Source organism: Labeo rohita, chromosome 15 (genome assembly GCF_022985175.1).
Source record: "Labeo rohita strain BAU-BD-2019 chromosome 15, IGBB_LRoh.1.0, whole genome shotgun sequence".
Classification (NCBI taxonomy): domain Eukaryota; kingdom Metazoa; phylum Chordata; class Actinopteri; order Cypriniformes; family Cyprinidae; genus Labeo; species Labeo rohita.
In genome coordinates this window covers 34919533-34937083 of record NC_066883.1, presented here as the reverse complement: position 1 = coordinate 34937083, position 17551 = coordinate 34919533, and the positions used below count along the sequence as shown (strand labels likewise).

The window sequence follows — 17551 nt, the reverse complement described above, 5'->3', positions numbered from 1 at the left end:
TAAAAAGCCAAAGTAGAAATGACTCTTTTGCAGCTGCATAGCAACACCCTGGCAACCACATAGCAACATTCTAAAAACCACCCACAGCCCCCTTAGCAGCTGCATAGCAATACCCTAGCAACCATGTAGTAACATACTTAAAAACACACACACACACACTTAGAACCCATTTGCGAATGCAAAGCAACACCCCGGCAACTATGTGGCAACATTCTAAATACTACTCAGAACCCCTTAGCAGCTGCACAGCAACACCCTAGCAACCCCATAGTAACATTCTATTAACCACCTAGAACACTTTATAGCATAGCAGCACCCTAGCAACCTTTGTACAGAACTGTTTTAGAACATTACCAAGTAGTTGCTAGGGTGCTGCTATGCAGCTGATAAGGGATTCTGAGTAGTTTTTAGAATGTTGCTGTGCAGCTGTTAAGGGGTTGTGAGTGGTTTATAGAATGTTACTGTGCAGTTGTTAGGGTGTTGCTATGCAGTTTTTAAGGCGCTGTGAATGGTTATAGAATGTTGCTAAGTGGTTGCTAGAGTGTTGCTATGCAGCTGCTAAGGGGTTCTGAGGTAGTTTTTAAAATGTTATCATGTGGTTGTTAGGGTGTTGCTATACAGCTGTTAATGGGTTCTAAGTAGTTTTTAGAATGTTACCATGTGGTTGCTAGAGTGTTGCTATGCAGCTGCTAACGGGTTCTGAGTAGTTTTTAGAATGTTGCTGTGCGGCTGCAAAAGGGTTTCAATGCTTTTTTTTTTTTTTAGAATGTTTTTAGCATGTTGCTACGAGGTTTCGGGTGTCTAAACAGCTTCAGAACACCTTAGCAGCCGCAGAGCAACATTTTAGCGGCCAAGCATGCAATTTTATTTGATGTTTAGTGTTTTTAGCATGTTGCTATGCGAACACCCTAGCAACCACCAGCAACCTAGAGACCACTCAGAACATATTAGCAACAGAATAGCAACACCCTATGACCGTTTTTATTATTAAGAACCGCTCACATTTTATTTTATTTTTTTTGGACAGTAACAGTAACTGTGACCGTAAAATTTCTGGTATTTAGTTAATTTCCATCAGGGAATTTGAATCATAATATTATTTGTTGCATTGACCGTTTCCAGTGACAACTTAGATCACATAAACACATCTCTTTTTGTCACACAAACAGTGTCGCTCATGTCTGCTGGTAAATTTGCATTAGGGGTGTGACGTCTAAAGGTTGTGGTGCAACAGAACAGAAACATTCACTGGAAAACCACCCCGACTGGTTGGACCAGTATTGTCAACACTGGGCTAAAAAAAAAAAAATGATGTTGTCACATCCAGGAAGGGAATATTTTAAGACTACAAACAAGGAACTAGTACATCCACAGTTCTGTTTACAAAATTTAATTGATTTAATACAATTAAAATCAAACCAGTGCTTTAAAAATGGACAAAATGAAAAACAAACACAATCACATCACAGAGTCAACATTAAGCCAGTTAAATGCTGTGTGGAAATATCCCACGTTACTGTTTTTAGTTTTAGCACATATTGCTTATTATTTCTGTGCAAATTACAGTCTTTTATAATATAGACAAGAAGGAAATGCATTCAAATCAAGCATGTAAAAACTAATATTCACACATACAATCACATATAATCAACTAAGGCTCCATCAGTCCTGATTTCTTCTGAATGTTAATGCAGATCGTTCCAAACTCAACTTCTTTATTGGAGTCTCTATTGAAGATATAAGTGGTAACGCACAGCACTCACTGTGTGTCTCAGTATCTTGGAGGGTTATAAACTGTTGGGACAGGAGAATAAGTCGGTTGATAGTTATACCCAGGCTGGTATCCGTATGCAGGCTGGTATCCATATCCTGGCCTGTAGGCGTAGTTATACGGAGCCGATCCGGCCCGATACAGAACTGTAGCCATGTCCTCTTTATCCTGGGTCCGTGGTGCATGTCGACAGAGCAGAATCACCCCGGCGGTGAAAAGCAAAGCTGAAGTGACCCATCCAATGTACAAAGCCTCCCCGAGCTCTCTTCGTTGGGCGTCGATTAACAACGGGTTGTAGAAGTCCTGGATGATCACGTGAGCCGTCCACGACACGGGAATGATGGTGGTCAAGCAGCCAGCCAAAAACAAACATCCTCCGCTCACCAAAACAATGTGCTTGGTTTTAGGACGGGAGTCTACCAGACGGGTACAGCGCATGCCGACGGCCGACAAGATGCAGGCGAAGGTGCTCAGAGCGACAGAGGCGCACATGAGACCCCTGGCGGCCTGAAGGTCGGCCGGAAGAAACAGCAAAGAATCATAGACTTTGCACTGCATACGGATGTTGGCTTGCCGGTAGCAGTTCATCCACAATCCCTCCCAACGTGTCTCCATCACGATGATGTTCTCCTGGATGAACGCTGTGACTTTCCACATCGGGAGGCCTGTGACGGCGGCAACGCCGATCAGTCCGAGAAAACCGATGACCACCGCAACCACCTCGCAGCACATGGATTCCCGTCTTTTTCTCTTCTCTCGCTTCAGCTGCTCATCATACGCCTCTTTCGCCGACTTCTCATCCGGATATCCCGTGTACGCGCTGCCCCCGTAGGATTTGTCCGCGTAGGACTTATCCGCGTAGGATTTGGCCATGTAAGACCCGGCCGTGTAAGACATGGTGGTCAAGACGAAGGATCAGACACAGACACAACGCAGCTCTCCTTCAAGGTGGTGTTGCTCAAATGAGACTGGAAGATCCAGGTGACAGGTATTTACAGACAAGAAAAATGTTAATGTTATGTGAACAGACTGGTTCACCTGCTCCTGGAGAATCTGATAAACAGCTCAAAGGAAACAGGTGATACTTGAAATGTTCAAACAAACGTGCCCACAGCTGCCCTTTTCAGATTCTACCATTAGGTGGCTTCTATATATGAATATTTTCTTCAGAAAATAGCTTCTTGGAGTATAGTTACGATTTGATTCAAATGAAAAAGGTCTGTTTAAAAAACTAACAATTAATATAAATAAACAAAAAATGTCAATCTAAAAAGGTATTGAGCACTGTGGGTGTAACAAAAAAAAAAAAAAAAACAGTTCTGAAATTTTATAACATGCATACAATTTTATTGCTCACATTATCAAAATATAATAATAATATAAAAAATAATAAATCTAAAAATAACAAAATAAAAATACCAACTAAAATCAAACTAAAAATTAATTCAACACTGCATAAGACAAAAAATATTTAACTTCATAACATGCATATATTTAATTTTATAAGTTATAAAAATACAACACTACTACTGCTAATAAAATTTGAGATAAAGTTATTATTAATAATTTATATTACTGTTGTTGTTTTTTATGAACAAATATAAACAGAAAAGCATCTTTAAATAAAAATAAACATATAATTACAGATAAAAAAACTAAAAAGGAAACCAGCACAGTGGGTGTTTAAAAAATATGAAAGCTAGTTAAAAACATGTAAAATTAACATATATAAAATTTTAGTGCTTTTTCATAGCTTGGGAGTAATATTTAATTTAAGTTTCAGCTTTCTCTCATGTTTTTAGTAAAGGTGACATCATGAAAATCTTTTTACGTGTTTAAAGGAGAAGTCCACTTCCAAAACAAAGATTCACATATAATGTACTCACCCCCTTGTCATCCGAGATGTTCATGTCTTTCTTTCTTCAGTCGTAAATAAATTATGTTTTTTGAGGAAAACATTTCAGGATTTTTCATCATATAATGGACTGATATGGTGCCCCGATTTTGAACTTCCAAAATGCAGTTTAAATGCAGCTTCAAACGATCCCAAATGCGGTTGTAAACAATCCCAGCCGAGGAAGAAGGGTGTTATCTAGCAAAACGATCGGTTATTTTCATTGAAAAAAATACAATTTAAATACTTTTTAATCTGAAACGCTCGTCTTGTCTTTCTGTCCCTGAACTCTGTGTATTCTGGCTCAGGACCGTTAGGGTATGTCAAAAAACTCCAGTCGTATTTTCTCCCTCAATTTAAAAAAATATTTCAAAATCATCCTACATCGCTGCAGAAGTTCCGACCCAGTGTTTGCAAAGTGAACATGCAAAGATCAAACACCCTCAACAAAAAAGTTAAAACAGCGATATAGGACGATTTTGAAGTTAAGGGGGAACATGAGATGGGAGTTTTTCGACATACCCTAACTGTCATGAACCGGAACAAAAACAGTCCAGGCAGAGTAAGATAAGACGAGGGGGTGGGGAGCAGCAGCTCATTTGCATTTAAAGAAACATGCATGAAAACAGCATGTTATGCTTCCACTCAAAATAGGCATTTTCAAAATGATATAAATGATCTGTGGGGTATTTTAAACTGAAACATCACAGACAAATTTGGGGACACCTTGGGACTCCTTTAAAAAAAAACTGAAAAACTAAAAAAAAAAAAAAAAATTAAATGTCTTTAGCAACTAGGATCATGGTTGTTCTCTTTGAATAATTTAAAGTGAAATGTTTGGGTTCATATTGAGGTCTCTGACACAATTGCAAGCTTCAATATCTTGGAAAATCCAAGGACAAACTCTGAGAGATCAAATCTGAAAAGCAGAAGACAAAAGAAACAGTCTATTTGCTCTACATTGGGTTTCACTGCATTTTAGTAGAAACAATCAAGATATAGATCATATTTGTGATTTTTTTCTTTGTTGTTGTCACTGTCAAATGAAACTGTTTTGTTTTGTTTTTTTCTAAAGACGTTCCTGAACTTGAATTCCCCATGATGTCCCTGATCTACGGTTGTTTCCTTTAGCTGCTGTATATGTCAGTGAGAGGTCAGGTGAGTTACAGCTATCACAGCGTTTCCAGGTAAGAAACTGAACTAGAACCTGACAAATGATGGAGGTGGAACCTGAGAGGCCTTAGTGTCAAAACACACACACAGTCTCCATCTGTAGATATCTCATCCATCTAACAGCAGTCCAGTGTCAATGTGGTTTACATTTAGTTTCACTTACAGTAAACGCATGTGGGTGTTGCTAAAATGTCTGAGCGTGTCAGATACAAATCAGCAAATGCAGACAGCATGTCAGTAATTTTTGTTATGTTTTCTTGTCCTGTTTGCTTTGTGTATACAGTTGAAGTGAATACAAATGTATTTAAATAAAAAGAATAGCATGCTGAAATTAAAGAATTATGCTTTAAACTTATCCACCTTTTTTTTCCCCAACGCATTAGTAAGCCTATGGATGAGACTTTCAATTCATTATCCGCAATAGGGAAATAATGAGAAGAATAACAACATGCAGTAAACAGTAAAATTGTTTGCACTACAAACCAGTGTGCTCATAATTAAGATAATACATAACAATAATATGGTAAGACACACCAATTTGTAATATCAAGCAAGAAAACAAGCTGTTTTGTACAGCTAAAAACAGCTGGAGGCAGATGAGTGCAGAAGCCAGACCCATCAAATTTACAAACGTCATAATTCGCGTCCACTCTTACAGGAAGAAAGAGGTATATAGGAAAGACAATTCAATTTTCTATGAGAAACACAAAACTTAGACACCAATGTTAGTGTGTAAATAATCATTTAATTTAATTTAATTTTAACTGTAATATTTAACATTGCAATTGCAATATTACAATTACTATAAAACTGAATAGTACAGTATTTTTTTCAAATAATGCAATTTTATAAATTACTCAGACAGCTTGTTCAGTCTCCGTCATAATTTAATACTACAATATGTATTCAAAAATAAGTAATTAAATATTAGGGATGTCAAACAATTAATCACGATTAATCGCATACAAAATAAAAGTTTGAGTTTGCCTACTATATGTGTGTGTACTGCATGTAATTATTATGTATATATAAATAAAACACATTACTGTATATATTTAAGAAATATTTACAAGCGTATGTATTTATTTATATTTTTATATAATTTATTTTTAAAAATATTAAAAATTTTTGTACATAAATAACATATTTCTCCTAAATATATACATTAATTTGTGCATATTTATATGTACAAAATAATTACACACAGTACAAACACATATATTAACTCAAAACTTTTAATCGCATACGATTAATTTGAGTTAATTTAAAAAAAAGATAAACGATTAATCGCATACAAAAAAAAACTTTGAGTTAATTTAAAAAATTAATCGCATACAAAAAAAGTTTGAGTTAATTTAAAAAAAGAAAGAAAAAATACACACACACACACACACACACATATATATATATTAACTCAAACTTTTTTGTATGCGATTAATCGTTTATCATTAACCGATTAATCGCATACAAAAAAGTTTGAGTTAATATATATATGTGTGTGTGTGTGTGTGTGTGTGTGTATTTTTTCTTTCTTTTTTTTTATGCATTTTTATAAATTACCCAGACAGCTTGTTTAGTCTCATTCTTAATGTAATAGTACAATATTTATTTATAAATTTATACATATATATTTGTATATAGAGAGAGAGTAAAATGATGCATGTTAAAGATTAACATGATAGTTTGTTTAGCTGCATTCATAATTTAATAATTAAGATACGTATAAATTTAGCTGTGTAAATCATACATTTGTGGACACATTATTTTCAGTTCTTACAAGGACAGAACTACAGTTAATTACAATAATATTTAATACAAATGTATTTTATTAGAAGTAAATAAATAATGCAATTATTTATTTTTTTTTTTTTACAAAAATTACAATGACAGCTAGTTTCGTTTACTAATCTTAAATATAAAATTTAAACATTTTATCTTAATATAGCTAGGTAAAGAAATTTCAGTTTTCCCTTACAAGAACAGAACTACAAGCCAAAATGTTTGAAAATATAATATACAACCATATTATCAGGCACATTAAACAGACTAAATATAAATAGTACATAATATGGTGGAAGTACATAGTACATAAAATAGTGGAACATTTAATCCAGTTAACCTGATGCATATGGCTAAGATGGCCAGGAAACATGCAAAAAAAAATGCAAAAATTGCAATGAAATAAAAGTAAAAAGAAACAAATAAATAAACTGAAGTGAGTCAGTTCTGTTTGTCAGACGTACTGATTCTTACGGTACGAGTCATAAGAGGGTATCCGTCCCAACACGCTCATTCCCACTTTGTCCTTTTCCACCGGGATGTACGACTTGTTCTCCTCCTCGTCCTTCCTGTGACGGGGGCCGTAGCGGCACAGCAGTATCACCCCTGCAACCAGGAGGAACATGAACGTGGCAAAGCCCAAATACAGCGCCTGTCCGATCTCCCGCTTGCGCGACTCCACCACCATCGGGTTGTAAAAGTCTTGGACGATGGAGTGAGTCGACCAGGAGACGGGAAGGAGAGTGGCGAGGCCGGCGAGCACAAACAGACACCCGCCCACCAGCAGGACCACGTTCTTGCCTCTGGTGTCATCATGGCAACACTCGGTGCCCCTGATCCCACAGACAGACACCAGGACGGCCAAGACAGCGAGAAGGATGGAGGTACACATGAGCCCGCGTGCCGCCTGGATGTCCGCTGGAAGGATAAGGAGCGAGTCGTAGACTTTGCACTGCATGTTGATGTCTGCTTGCCGTATGCAGGCCATCCATAACCCCTCCCACATCGTCTCCATTACAATGATGTTGGGCCCGATGTAGGCCGTCACCTTCCACATGGGCATGGCGGTCACCGCGATGGTCCCGACCAGGCCGATGGTGCCCAGAACCAGAGCCAGGATCTCCAGTTTAGCCCTCATGACGGCAGCGGTCGAGAACAGAAGTGATGTGAAACCGCGGTGTGTTTGATTAAGTGTACACGGGTTATCTGACAGGAATGAGGTAGGAGGGGTTTTGTCCATCAATGCTATGTGGTAATGCTGGTTTCTGGCAGCTGATGACAAATAGTTTTAAGTTCACAACTTTGTCTGTTAAATTACAGTTAAAGACAATGACACCTGACTTGAGGTAAAGCAGTGGCTGCAATATGACTATAAAATGATTAAAAATAAAATAATTAAAAATTATAATTTTTTTTTAAAGTTTATTATTGTTTTTTGAAGTTTAAAATGAAAATAAACAATTTACAATATAATAATTAGAAATGTAAAAAAACAAAAAGATTTACAATTATTTAAAATAATATTTAAAATAAAAAAATAAAATAATATAAATAAAGCTTTAAAACCAGCTAAAACCTCCACCATTTTTTCTTGGAAAACAGATAAAAGGTTGATGGTTTCCTTGAAAATGTGGATATATAAGGGAATTGTGATTTCTAGATCTGGAAAAGTCATAGAAATTAAAAAAATAATTGATAGCATTTCCTTGAGGCTTTTTATACATAATACATTATAAAACCAATTTTAATGCATTAATTATTCCTTGTAAAGCACCTTATAATACATTGTGTGATCTCATGTATAATGACATCCTTATAAAATCAGAATTATACCTTTGGAAAGTAGCTGTAGCAATTACAGGTGCATCTCAATGAATTAGAATGTCGTAGAAAAGTTGATTTATTTCAGTAATTCAACTCAAATTGTGAAACTCGTGTATTAAATAAATTCAATGCACACAGACTGAAGTAGTTTAAGTCTTTGGTTCTTTAATTGTGATGATTTTGGCTCACATTTAACAAAAACCCACCAATTCACTATCTCAACAAATTAGAATACTTCATAAGTCCAATAAAAAAAAAAAACATTTTTAGTGAATTGTTGGCCTTCTGGAAAGTATGTTCATTTACTGTATATGTACTCAATACTTGGTAGGGGCTCCTGTTGCTTTAATTACTGCCTCAATTGGGCGTGGCATGGAGGTGATCAGTCTGTGGCACTGCTGAGGTGGTATGGAAGCCCAGGTTTCTTTGACAGTGGCCTTCAGCTCATCTACATTTTTTGGTCTCTTGTTTCTCATTTTCCTCTTGACAATACCCCATAGATTCTCTATGGGGTTCAGGTCTGGTGAGTTTGCTGGCACCAACTTTTGGTGCTTTTGGCAGTGTGGCCAGGTGCTAAATCCTGCTGGAAAATGAAATCAGCATCTTTAAAAAGCTGGTCAGCAGAAGGAAGCATGAAGTGCTCTAAGATCTCTTGGTAAACGGATGCAGTGACTTTTTAAAAAAAAAAAAAAAAACAACACAGTGGACCAACACCAGCAGATGACATTGCACCCCAAATCATCACAGACTGTGGAAACTTAACACTGGACTTCAAGCAACTTGGGCTATGAGCTTCTCCACCCTTCCTCCAGACTCCAGGAAATACAAAACTTGCTCTCATCTGAAAAGAGGACTTTGGACCACTGGGCAACAGTCCACTTCTTCTTCTCCTTAGCCCAGGTAAGACGCCTCTGACGTTGTCTGTGGTTCAGGAGTGGCTTAACAAGAGGAATATGACAACTGTAGCCAAATTCTTTGACACGTCTGTGTGTGGTGGCTCTTGATGCCTTGACCCCAGCCTCAGTCCATTCCTTGTGAAGTTCACCCAAATTCTTGAATCGATTTTGCTTGACAAGCCTCTCAAGGCTGCGGTTCTCTCGGTTGGTTGTGCATCTTTTTCTTCCACACTTTTTCCTTCCACTTAATTGTCTGTTAACATGCTTGGATGCAGCACTCTGTGAACAGCCAGCTTCTTTGAGAATGAATGTTTGTGGCTTACTCTCCTTGTGAAGAGTGTCAATGATTGCCTTCTGGACAACTGTCAGATCAGCAGTCTTCCTCATGATTGTGTAGCCTAGTGAACCAAACTGAGAGAACATTTTGAAGGTTCAGGAAACCTTTGCAGGTGTTTTGAGTTGATTCGCTGAATGGCATGTCACCATATTCTAATTTGTTGAGATAGTGAATTGGTGGGTTTTTGTTAAATGTGAGCCAAAATCATCACAAGATGCACCTGTAATATGCAAATATTATAAAGCATTTTAACTGTTTATAGTTATTTAAGAAAAGACATAATGCATTAAAATATATATTTATATACATTTAAAAGAAAATATTTTATTTTTAGCCATTAATAAATAATAATTTTAAAATTAAAGCTGCAAGCAGCGATGAAAGGGCCCTCGCACCCGGGCTCACCGCCGATCGGTGGCGAATGGTGGGCACTATGCTTTTCACATAGTAAATTTAGGAGAAATATGTCAAAGTCATTTAGATGTGCCAAATTTCCTCCTGCCAGCTGGAGGCGCTATGCCTATAACTGAATATTGGCATGTAGATGTCTTCAGGCCAAAGCTTTTGTCAAACATATGAAGTTTGGTGCAGATTGAACATGGCATGCTTGAGTTACTGTAAGACATGACACTTCCTGCTGCCAACAGGTGGCACTATGATTATAACTGAATATTGGCCTTTAGATGTCTTGAGGTCAGGACTCTTACCAAACATGTGAAGTTTGGTGCAAATTGGACATTGCATGTTTAAGTTAGTGTAAAATAAGTCATTTCCTGTTACCAGCAGGTAGCGCTATGATTATAATGGAATACTGGCCTTCAGATGTGTTCAGGTCAGGACTCTTATCGAACATGTGAAGTTTGGGGCAGATCGGACATCGTATGTCTGAGTTACAACAATTTCTATTCCCATGGCGAAACATCAAAATTTGTCAGGCCGCCACGGACACGCCCTTCAATGAAAACTCAAGATCTTCACAATTTAACATTGCAAAGATCTTTAGATTACGCTGACCAAATTTGGTGTTGATCTGAATAAATCTCTAGGAGGAGTTTGTTACAGAGTAAAACATGTCACTTCCTGTTGCCAGTAGGTGGCGCTATGCCTAAAACTAAATATGGTCATGGATATGTGTTCAGGAGTGAACTCTTATAAAACATGAGAAGTTTGGGGCAGATCAGACATTGTATGGCTGAGTTATAACAACTTTGTTTTTCATGGCGAAACATCAAAATTTGACAGGCCGCCACGGACACGCCCTCCAGTGAAAACTCAAGATCTTCGCAATTTAACGTCACAAAGGGCTTTAGATTAGACTGACTAAATTTGGTGTTGATCTGAATAAATCTGTAGGAGGAGTTTGTTCAACTACGACGCCTGGAAATGGCAAAAATGACACAAAATTTGCCAGGAAAAATCAAAATAACTTCCTGTTGGGATTTGGATTTCGTACCTGGACACTTTTTTGTAGGTATTGGTGTGTTGCATGTGTGTGCCGATTTTCATACATGTAGGTGAAACATAGCTCGAGGCGCACTCCGTTGAAATGTTATAGGTGGCGCTATTGAGACATTTTGCCACACCCACTTCAGAAACCCATGTCAGACGTAAATTTTCGCCAGTTCTGATGCGTGTGCAAAGTTTCATGACTTTTCGAGCATGTTTAGGCCCTCAAAAATGCGATTCATTTTGGAGAAGAAGAAGAAGAAACTGAGCAATTCCAATAGGGTCCTCACACCATCGGTGCTCGGGCCCTAAAAAGGAAATATATTACACCACATGAAGGGCTCTAGAATATTGTAGAAAATAATTGGGGGTCAAAAGGTCAAATTGGTTGAGAATTACTGGGATAAATAGTTAGTTCACCCAAAAATGAGAGTTTTCTTAATATTACTCACCCTCATGCTGATCCAGACCTGTTTACTATCAAGTAGAATGGGGGAATTCATTTTTAAGAAGCTCTTTTTCACTCTGACTTAGTGTCCACATCTTGAAAGCTGCAAAAATGTCAAAATATGTGCATAAATAAATCTGAAAACTGACTTTTGCAAGTAAAACCGTTATAAGTTACATTGCAAGGACAAAACAACATGACACATTGAGTAAATCAAATTGTAATGATAATGTAATGATTAAATGTATTAATATATTAATGTATGTATAGATAAATAGATCTGACCTCCATTTATTCAAGTTTACATAGAGGATGACTAGTTTTTTTTTCCTTCCTTGAAACGGTTTTAACACGTCAAGTAATCCATGCATTAAGCCGTCAAAAGGAAAATATGAGGAACAACATGCTTTTGTGACAGGTGCCTTTTCATCTAACAGCTGATGCTGTTTCACTATTCTGCATGTATTGCATAATCCCATTTCAGAAACAAAATGTGAGATAAATATGTGAGATTTACAAACAACAGCGACTTACAAACATAATTAGTTTCATAACTATGATCTGGTATTTTATTGAATGTAAAGGTATTTGACTTTATACTTTTTTTAACTGTTTATTTTTGGATCCTTGACCAGATAAAAATCCTGGCTGAACATCAGATCATGCTGACCATGTTAACAGGAGCTCACAGAGCAGAAGCGTGTCTCGCCTGAGCTAAAATGTCACTAATGTTCATGTAAAACACAGTGAGCTATAAAAGGGTTGGAGGTTCATTGAAAAGTCAACAGAAACTTTCAAACCTGTCTGACGGGTCGGACTGCTGTGAGACCAAGTTTCATATGTCAACTCACACGTCCAGCCAAGAGTGACATTTAACACATGACTTACATAAATGACAATATTAGCCTACACTTTCCCTACAAGATATTTTTATTTCACCTTTTACTTACTTTTAACCTGACAGTAGAAATGTTTCACTTCTTGCCTTAATACATGAGCAGAAAAAGACATATAAATAACATTTAAGTAGACATTTGTAGAAAAAAATGTCACTGTTTACATCTGAGGTCGATATGCTCCTCAGAGGTGCAAATCTTTGTGCGCCATCTAGTGCTTCTCTGTGAAACTGCGCCTTAATATGAAAACTATAAAAATACCAAACGAAAATACAATTTGAAATCATTCAATTAAAAAAATAAATAAATAACGAATTAACGGTATTTATTTATTTTACATATACCAGAAGATACGTAAATTACGCATTTACCGTAGGCTAATAACTTTACATGGTAAATGAATAAATCATTCACTACCCTGGTGAAAAAACCAGCATATGCTGGTAGGTATGTTTTGATGCTGGGATGCTGGTTAGGTAGGTTTTGATGCTGGTTTATGTTAGTCCTTAGCTGGTTTAAGCTGGTCCTTTGCTGGTTTTTGCCGGTCATGTTGCTGGTCAAGGACCAGCATGAACCAGCAAAGGACCAGCTTAAACCAGCATCCCAGCATCAAAACATACCTACCAGCATATGCTGTTTTTTTCACCGGGGACATCGTATTGCTACCTATTTTCATTATTTTACCATGATATCATGGCCTTACGAAAAGTAACCATGGTTTTAATAGAGTAAAAGTGTGGTAACCGTGTTTATTGGCGTACTGATTAACATTTAACCGCAGTTTTACCACAAATACCATGGTTAAACTATGGTTAGCAAAATGGCTAATTTGTGGTTACCATGGTCTATAGTAACCATGTTTTGTTTTGTTTTTTGGTTTTATTAGTAGTAAGACTACAGACTTTTTAGAAACTGTAAATTAGGCTAATATTTAGCCTAAATGTTGGTTCATTTAGTTTAAATCTACCATAGTTTGATAAAATTACCTTGTTTTCTCATTCAAAAGTTCACTAGTTATCCCAGAATCCTTTAAGACAAAGATTAAAAAAAATTATTTACTTTATCATTGAAAATGAAAACAGAGCATTTTCTTGATGTTCTGCTGTAAGAAGAAAAACATATTTTTTCTATACACAATATCACTTCGCCTCATAACTTAAGGTTTTCACATGTGCACTAAAACAGTAAAGGCCTAAAAAAATACGGTACCAACTTCGACCACTGGGAGGCAGATTGATATACGTAATGGTTAAAAAATACAAATTTATAAATACTCTGGACCACAAAACCAGTCTTAAGTAGCAGGGGTATATTTGTAGCAACAGCCAAAAATATATTGTATCGGTCAAAATGATCGATTTTTCTTTTATGTCAAGAATTATTAGGATATTAAGTAAAAATCATGTTCCATGAAGATATTTTGTAAATTTCCTACCGTAAATATATCAAAACTTAATTTTTGATTAGTAATATGCATTGCTAAGAACTTCATTTGGACAACTTTAAAGACGATTTTCTCAATTTTTTTTTTTTTTTTTGCTCAGATTCCAGATTTTCAAATAGTTGCATCTTAAACAAATGTTGTTCTATCCTAACAAAAAAATGCATCAATTGAATTTTCTTTTTTGAAAACTTTACTGGTTTTGTGGTCCAGGGTCAACACAATTATAAATATAGGCAATACATTTCCAGCTGTATAGCAATTATGAAAACAATTCATGAAACACCAACAAGTTTAGAAGTAGCATACTTTTTCACTTACAGAGCTTAGCCTAAGCCAGGACATTTAAGTAATTTTTAGAAATGTGCCTTAGAAAACAAACATGTGCATCTTGAGGCAAAACAAAGGCACTGTTTCAAGTTTCAACTGGAACAGCTCTTATATTTTAGTCTTGGACTAGGCTTAAGCCTCATCTGTGAAACCGGGAGTTGCTTATATTAAGCTAATTAGTAACTAATGATCTAATTAAGCATGCACAACAACAAATATGAGTGACAATTTGCTCTGGCGTGAACACTCTTGCACGGGTTTAAATCTACCTTCATTATATATTTGACTTTGATCTCAATGCCACAAGAAGCAAAAAAAAAAAAAAAAAAATTAATAACAAATGATTTATAGTGGCTTATTCATGAATTAAATTCTATAAACGATGTTGCTGATGTGTGTGTGGCCGGATGATGTCAGTCTGGCCTGAGGAGAGGAACTCTATCAGCTCGCATATCGCAGATTCATCTGCGCGCAGAGAGATTGATTGCTTCACCCGTCTTGTATTTCACTCTTGACTCCAGAGTTTCTGCTCAAACATTCAGCCCGAAGCCATCCTGGCACTTCCATCTGTCAGCAATGCCAAGTGATGCCATACAACTGAAATTCCACCGCCACTGACTTTTACACATGAAGGGCAAGATCACACAAGCAGAGCAGAAGTGCTTCTTATTAATAACAAGGCTATAAATGTGTAAAGACATACTGGGAATGCATCCACGAATCACAGGCAATCGGCTTTTGATATGTACGAAACCAATTTATTTGATATAATATCAATCCACAGCTCTATATACAAAATAAAAACGCAGTCTCTATAGCTCAATGGGAACGTTTTCAATTAGAATTCAGTATCATCTAAAATATTTTCCAGTGGCTTCCTCTTGATTGCATTCAGCAAATTTTGGAATTTCAAAACATGAACCCAAAGTTTAAATGTGAGATACTCACGTTTAAACATAAAAAGTATGCATTTTGTCTGTGTAAAGGCTCGGATCGTCTTCTATGAAGAATTGTGAGTGTGAGCATCGTCGTGATGTGTCATTCATGTAGAGCTGAACCACAACAAACCATTTAAACAAGAACAGAACAGTCCATCAGCTAAAAATCATATTGCATTTATCAACAAAATTCAAGTAAAACAGGACATAGTGACCTAAAATGGGCTGTAAAAAAATCCTCCGCTTTGAGAAAGCAACCATAAAAATTCAGCATTATTTTGACCTGAGATGTGCACATTTAAATCAATATTCAACACAACTACTTGATGAATATTCAAATTACATGTATATTTCAGGTCAGAATAGTGCACGATATGTACATTAATGATAAAACGCAAAAATAAAATAAACACAAATATTTACAACCCAAAGAAAAATGGCGCTTACAGCTTCTCTGTACAAATGAAAAAGTGAGATATGTAATCAGGCTGTTCTTTTTACATCTGAAGGACATAATAAATAAATCACAGCCCTTATTTTGAAAACAACGATGTTAAGAATGAAACAGAAATGTTTGGCAGACGTTGGCGGTCAAATGTTTGAGGCTGCCAACAGCGAATGTGCAATTCTAATTCTATTGATTGTACCACCACGTTTCCTGCGGTTTCTGATTGGCCACAGCGCACATGTAGAGCTCATCTAATGTGTTTAAAGCGTCATATCTTACAGCTACTTGAAAGGAATGTCTAACATTCGGAATATTAGCGTGGAGAAACCATCGTCATGCATCGGCTGATGTATTTAACCGGCAAGCTTTAAAGAAACAGTTCACCTAAAAATGAAAATTTGCTTAACGTCAGGTCATCCAAGATGTAGATGAGTTTGTTTCTTCATCAGATTTGGAGAAATGTAGCATTGAATAGGTGCCGTCAGAATGATAGTCCAAACAGCTGATAAAAACATTACAATAATTCACAAGTAACCCACACCACTCTATCAATTCAGTCTATCAATTAACATCTTGTGAAGCCAAAAGGTGCATGTCTATAAGAAATAAATCCATCATTAAGACGTTTTTAACTGTAAACCGAGTCCATAATCCATAATAATGCTTCCTCCAGTGAAAACCATCTGTTGTCCTCTCACATCAAAATCCATCAACATGTTTCTTTTGGACTGTTTTCACTTGCAAACAGTGCTTGATCTGTGCATATTTTCCTAGAGACGACTTTTTTCGCTTAAGAAAGCTAAATTATAGATTATAGACTCATATTTTGGATAGAACTGATGGATTTGTTTCTTACAAACATGCAGCTTTTGGTTTCTCAAGATGTTAACTGATGGACTGGAGTATTATCTGCTGTTTGGACTCTCATTCTGACGGCACCTATTCACTGCAAAGCATCCATTGCAATGCTACATACTCCAAATCTGATGAGGAAACAAACTCAGCTACATCTTGGATGCCCTGTGGGTGAGTAAACCATGCAAATTTTTATTGTTTGGTGAACTGTTTCTTTATTTAAGTCCGTCTCCTGATGCGTCTCAGCTCTGGGTTTCGTCCTGTGTCTCATTCTCTGTGCTGCTTTCCCGTCGCACCCAGACGTCCTCATCGGGAGCCTGCTCATCCACACTGGCCACCGACATGGCGCACTGCTTCCCTAAATGAGACAGCTTGGCATGCTGGGATTTGTAGTCCTTCTTGCTCTCCTCCTCCTCTTCTTCTTCTTCCTCCTCGGCCGTGTCTCCCTCTAGCGAGAGGGCGGAAAGTGGTCCCTCCAGGTCTGGTTCGGTGGACGGGCTCATAGCGGACTGGCAGAATTCGTCGTCGTCACTTAGGATGTCTGTTTCCTTCACGTCCTGTTCCTGCTCCTCGTACCGCTGAAGGTCGAACTGTTCCTCTACCCAGCGGTCGGTGTCGCCTGCCGGAACGACACCCTGCTGCTGGGCATGCTGGGAGTCTGGTGAGTCGCTGTCGGGCTCGGTGTCGAAAACAATGTCCGTGTCGATGGTGAAGCGGTTCCGCACAAGCTTCCTCCGGCCCAGAGTGCGAGTCGGGGCAGAAACTGAGACACAAAAACTGGCATCACTAACATGATTTTCATTGAGATATGACATTATATTGTGAAATATTATTAGAATTTAAAATAACTGTCTTTTATTTTAATATGTTATAAAATGCAATTTATTTCTGTGATCAAAAGCTGAATTCTCAGCATCATTACTCCAGTCTTCAGTGTCACATGATCCTTCAGAAATCATAATAATATGCTCATTTGCTGTTCAAGAAACATTTCTGACTATTATTAATGTTAAAAAAGTTGTGCTGCTTTATATTTTCATGGAAACTGATACATTTTAGACATTAATTGCTTTAT

General features: G+C 37.0%; 4 protein-coding genes across 9 annotated transcripts in view; 1 reads left to right on the top strand and 3 right to left on the bottom strand.

Annotated features, from left to right (window-relative positions):
* The window catches only part of LOC127177051 (uncharacterized), a 219621-nt gene that overhangs the window by 27103 nt on the left and 174967 nt on the right, over positions 1-17551 (top strand). The window lies entirely within an intron of this gene.
* Positions 1375-2732, bottom strand: LOC127177045 (claudin-4-like). Its single transcript, XM_051129020.1, has one exon. The coding sequence runs from the start codon at positions 2666-2668 to the stop codon at positions 1772-1774; it is 897 nt and encodes a 298-aa protein (XP_050984977.1). The 5' UTR covers positions 2669-2732; the 3' UTR covers positions 1375-1771.
* On the bottom strand, positions 6371-7783 carry LOC127177052 (claudin-8-like). Its single transcript, XM_051129028.1, has one exon. The coding sequence runs from the start codon at positions 7753-7755 to the stop codon at positions 7072-7074; it is 684 nt and encodes a 227-aa protein (XP_050984985.1). The 5' UTR covers positions 7756-7783; the 3' UTR covers positions 6371-7071.
* tiam1b (TIAM Rac1 associated GEF 1b) overlaps positions 15974-17551 on the bottom strand; it is an 85777-nt gene continuing 84199 nt past the window's right edge. For all 6 annotated transcript variants that reach the window (XM_051128955.1, XM_051128954.1, XM_051128959.1 and 3 more), the window contains one exon: positions 15974-17239. In XM_051128955.1, the coding sequence (XP_050984912.1) occupies positions 16719-17239 (521 nt within the window). In that variant the 3' untranslated portion in view covers positions 15974-16718. The remainder of the gene's footprint in view (positions 17240-17551) is intronic.

Coding starts and splice junctions, on each gene's coding strand:
- LOC127177052 (XM_051129028.1), bottom strand. CDS start 7,755: ATGAGGGCTAAACTGGAGATCCTGGCTCTGGTTCTGGGCACCATCGGC.
- LOC127177045 (XM_051129020.1), bottom strand. CDS start 2,668: ATGTCTTACACGGCCGGGTCTTACATGGCCAAATCCTACGCGGATAAG.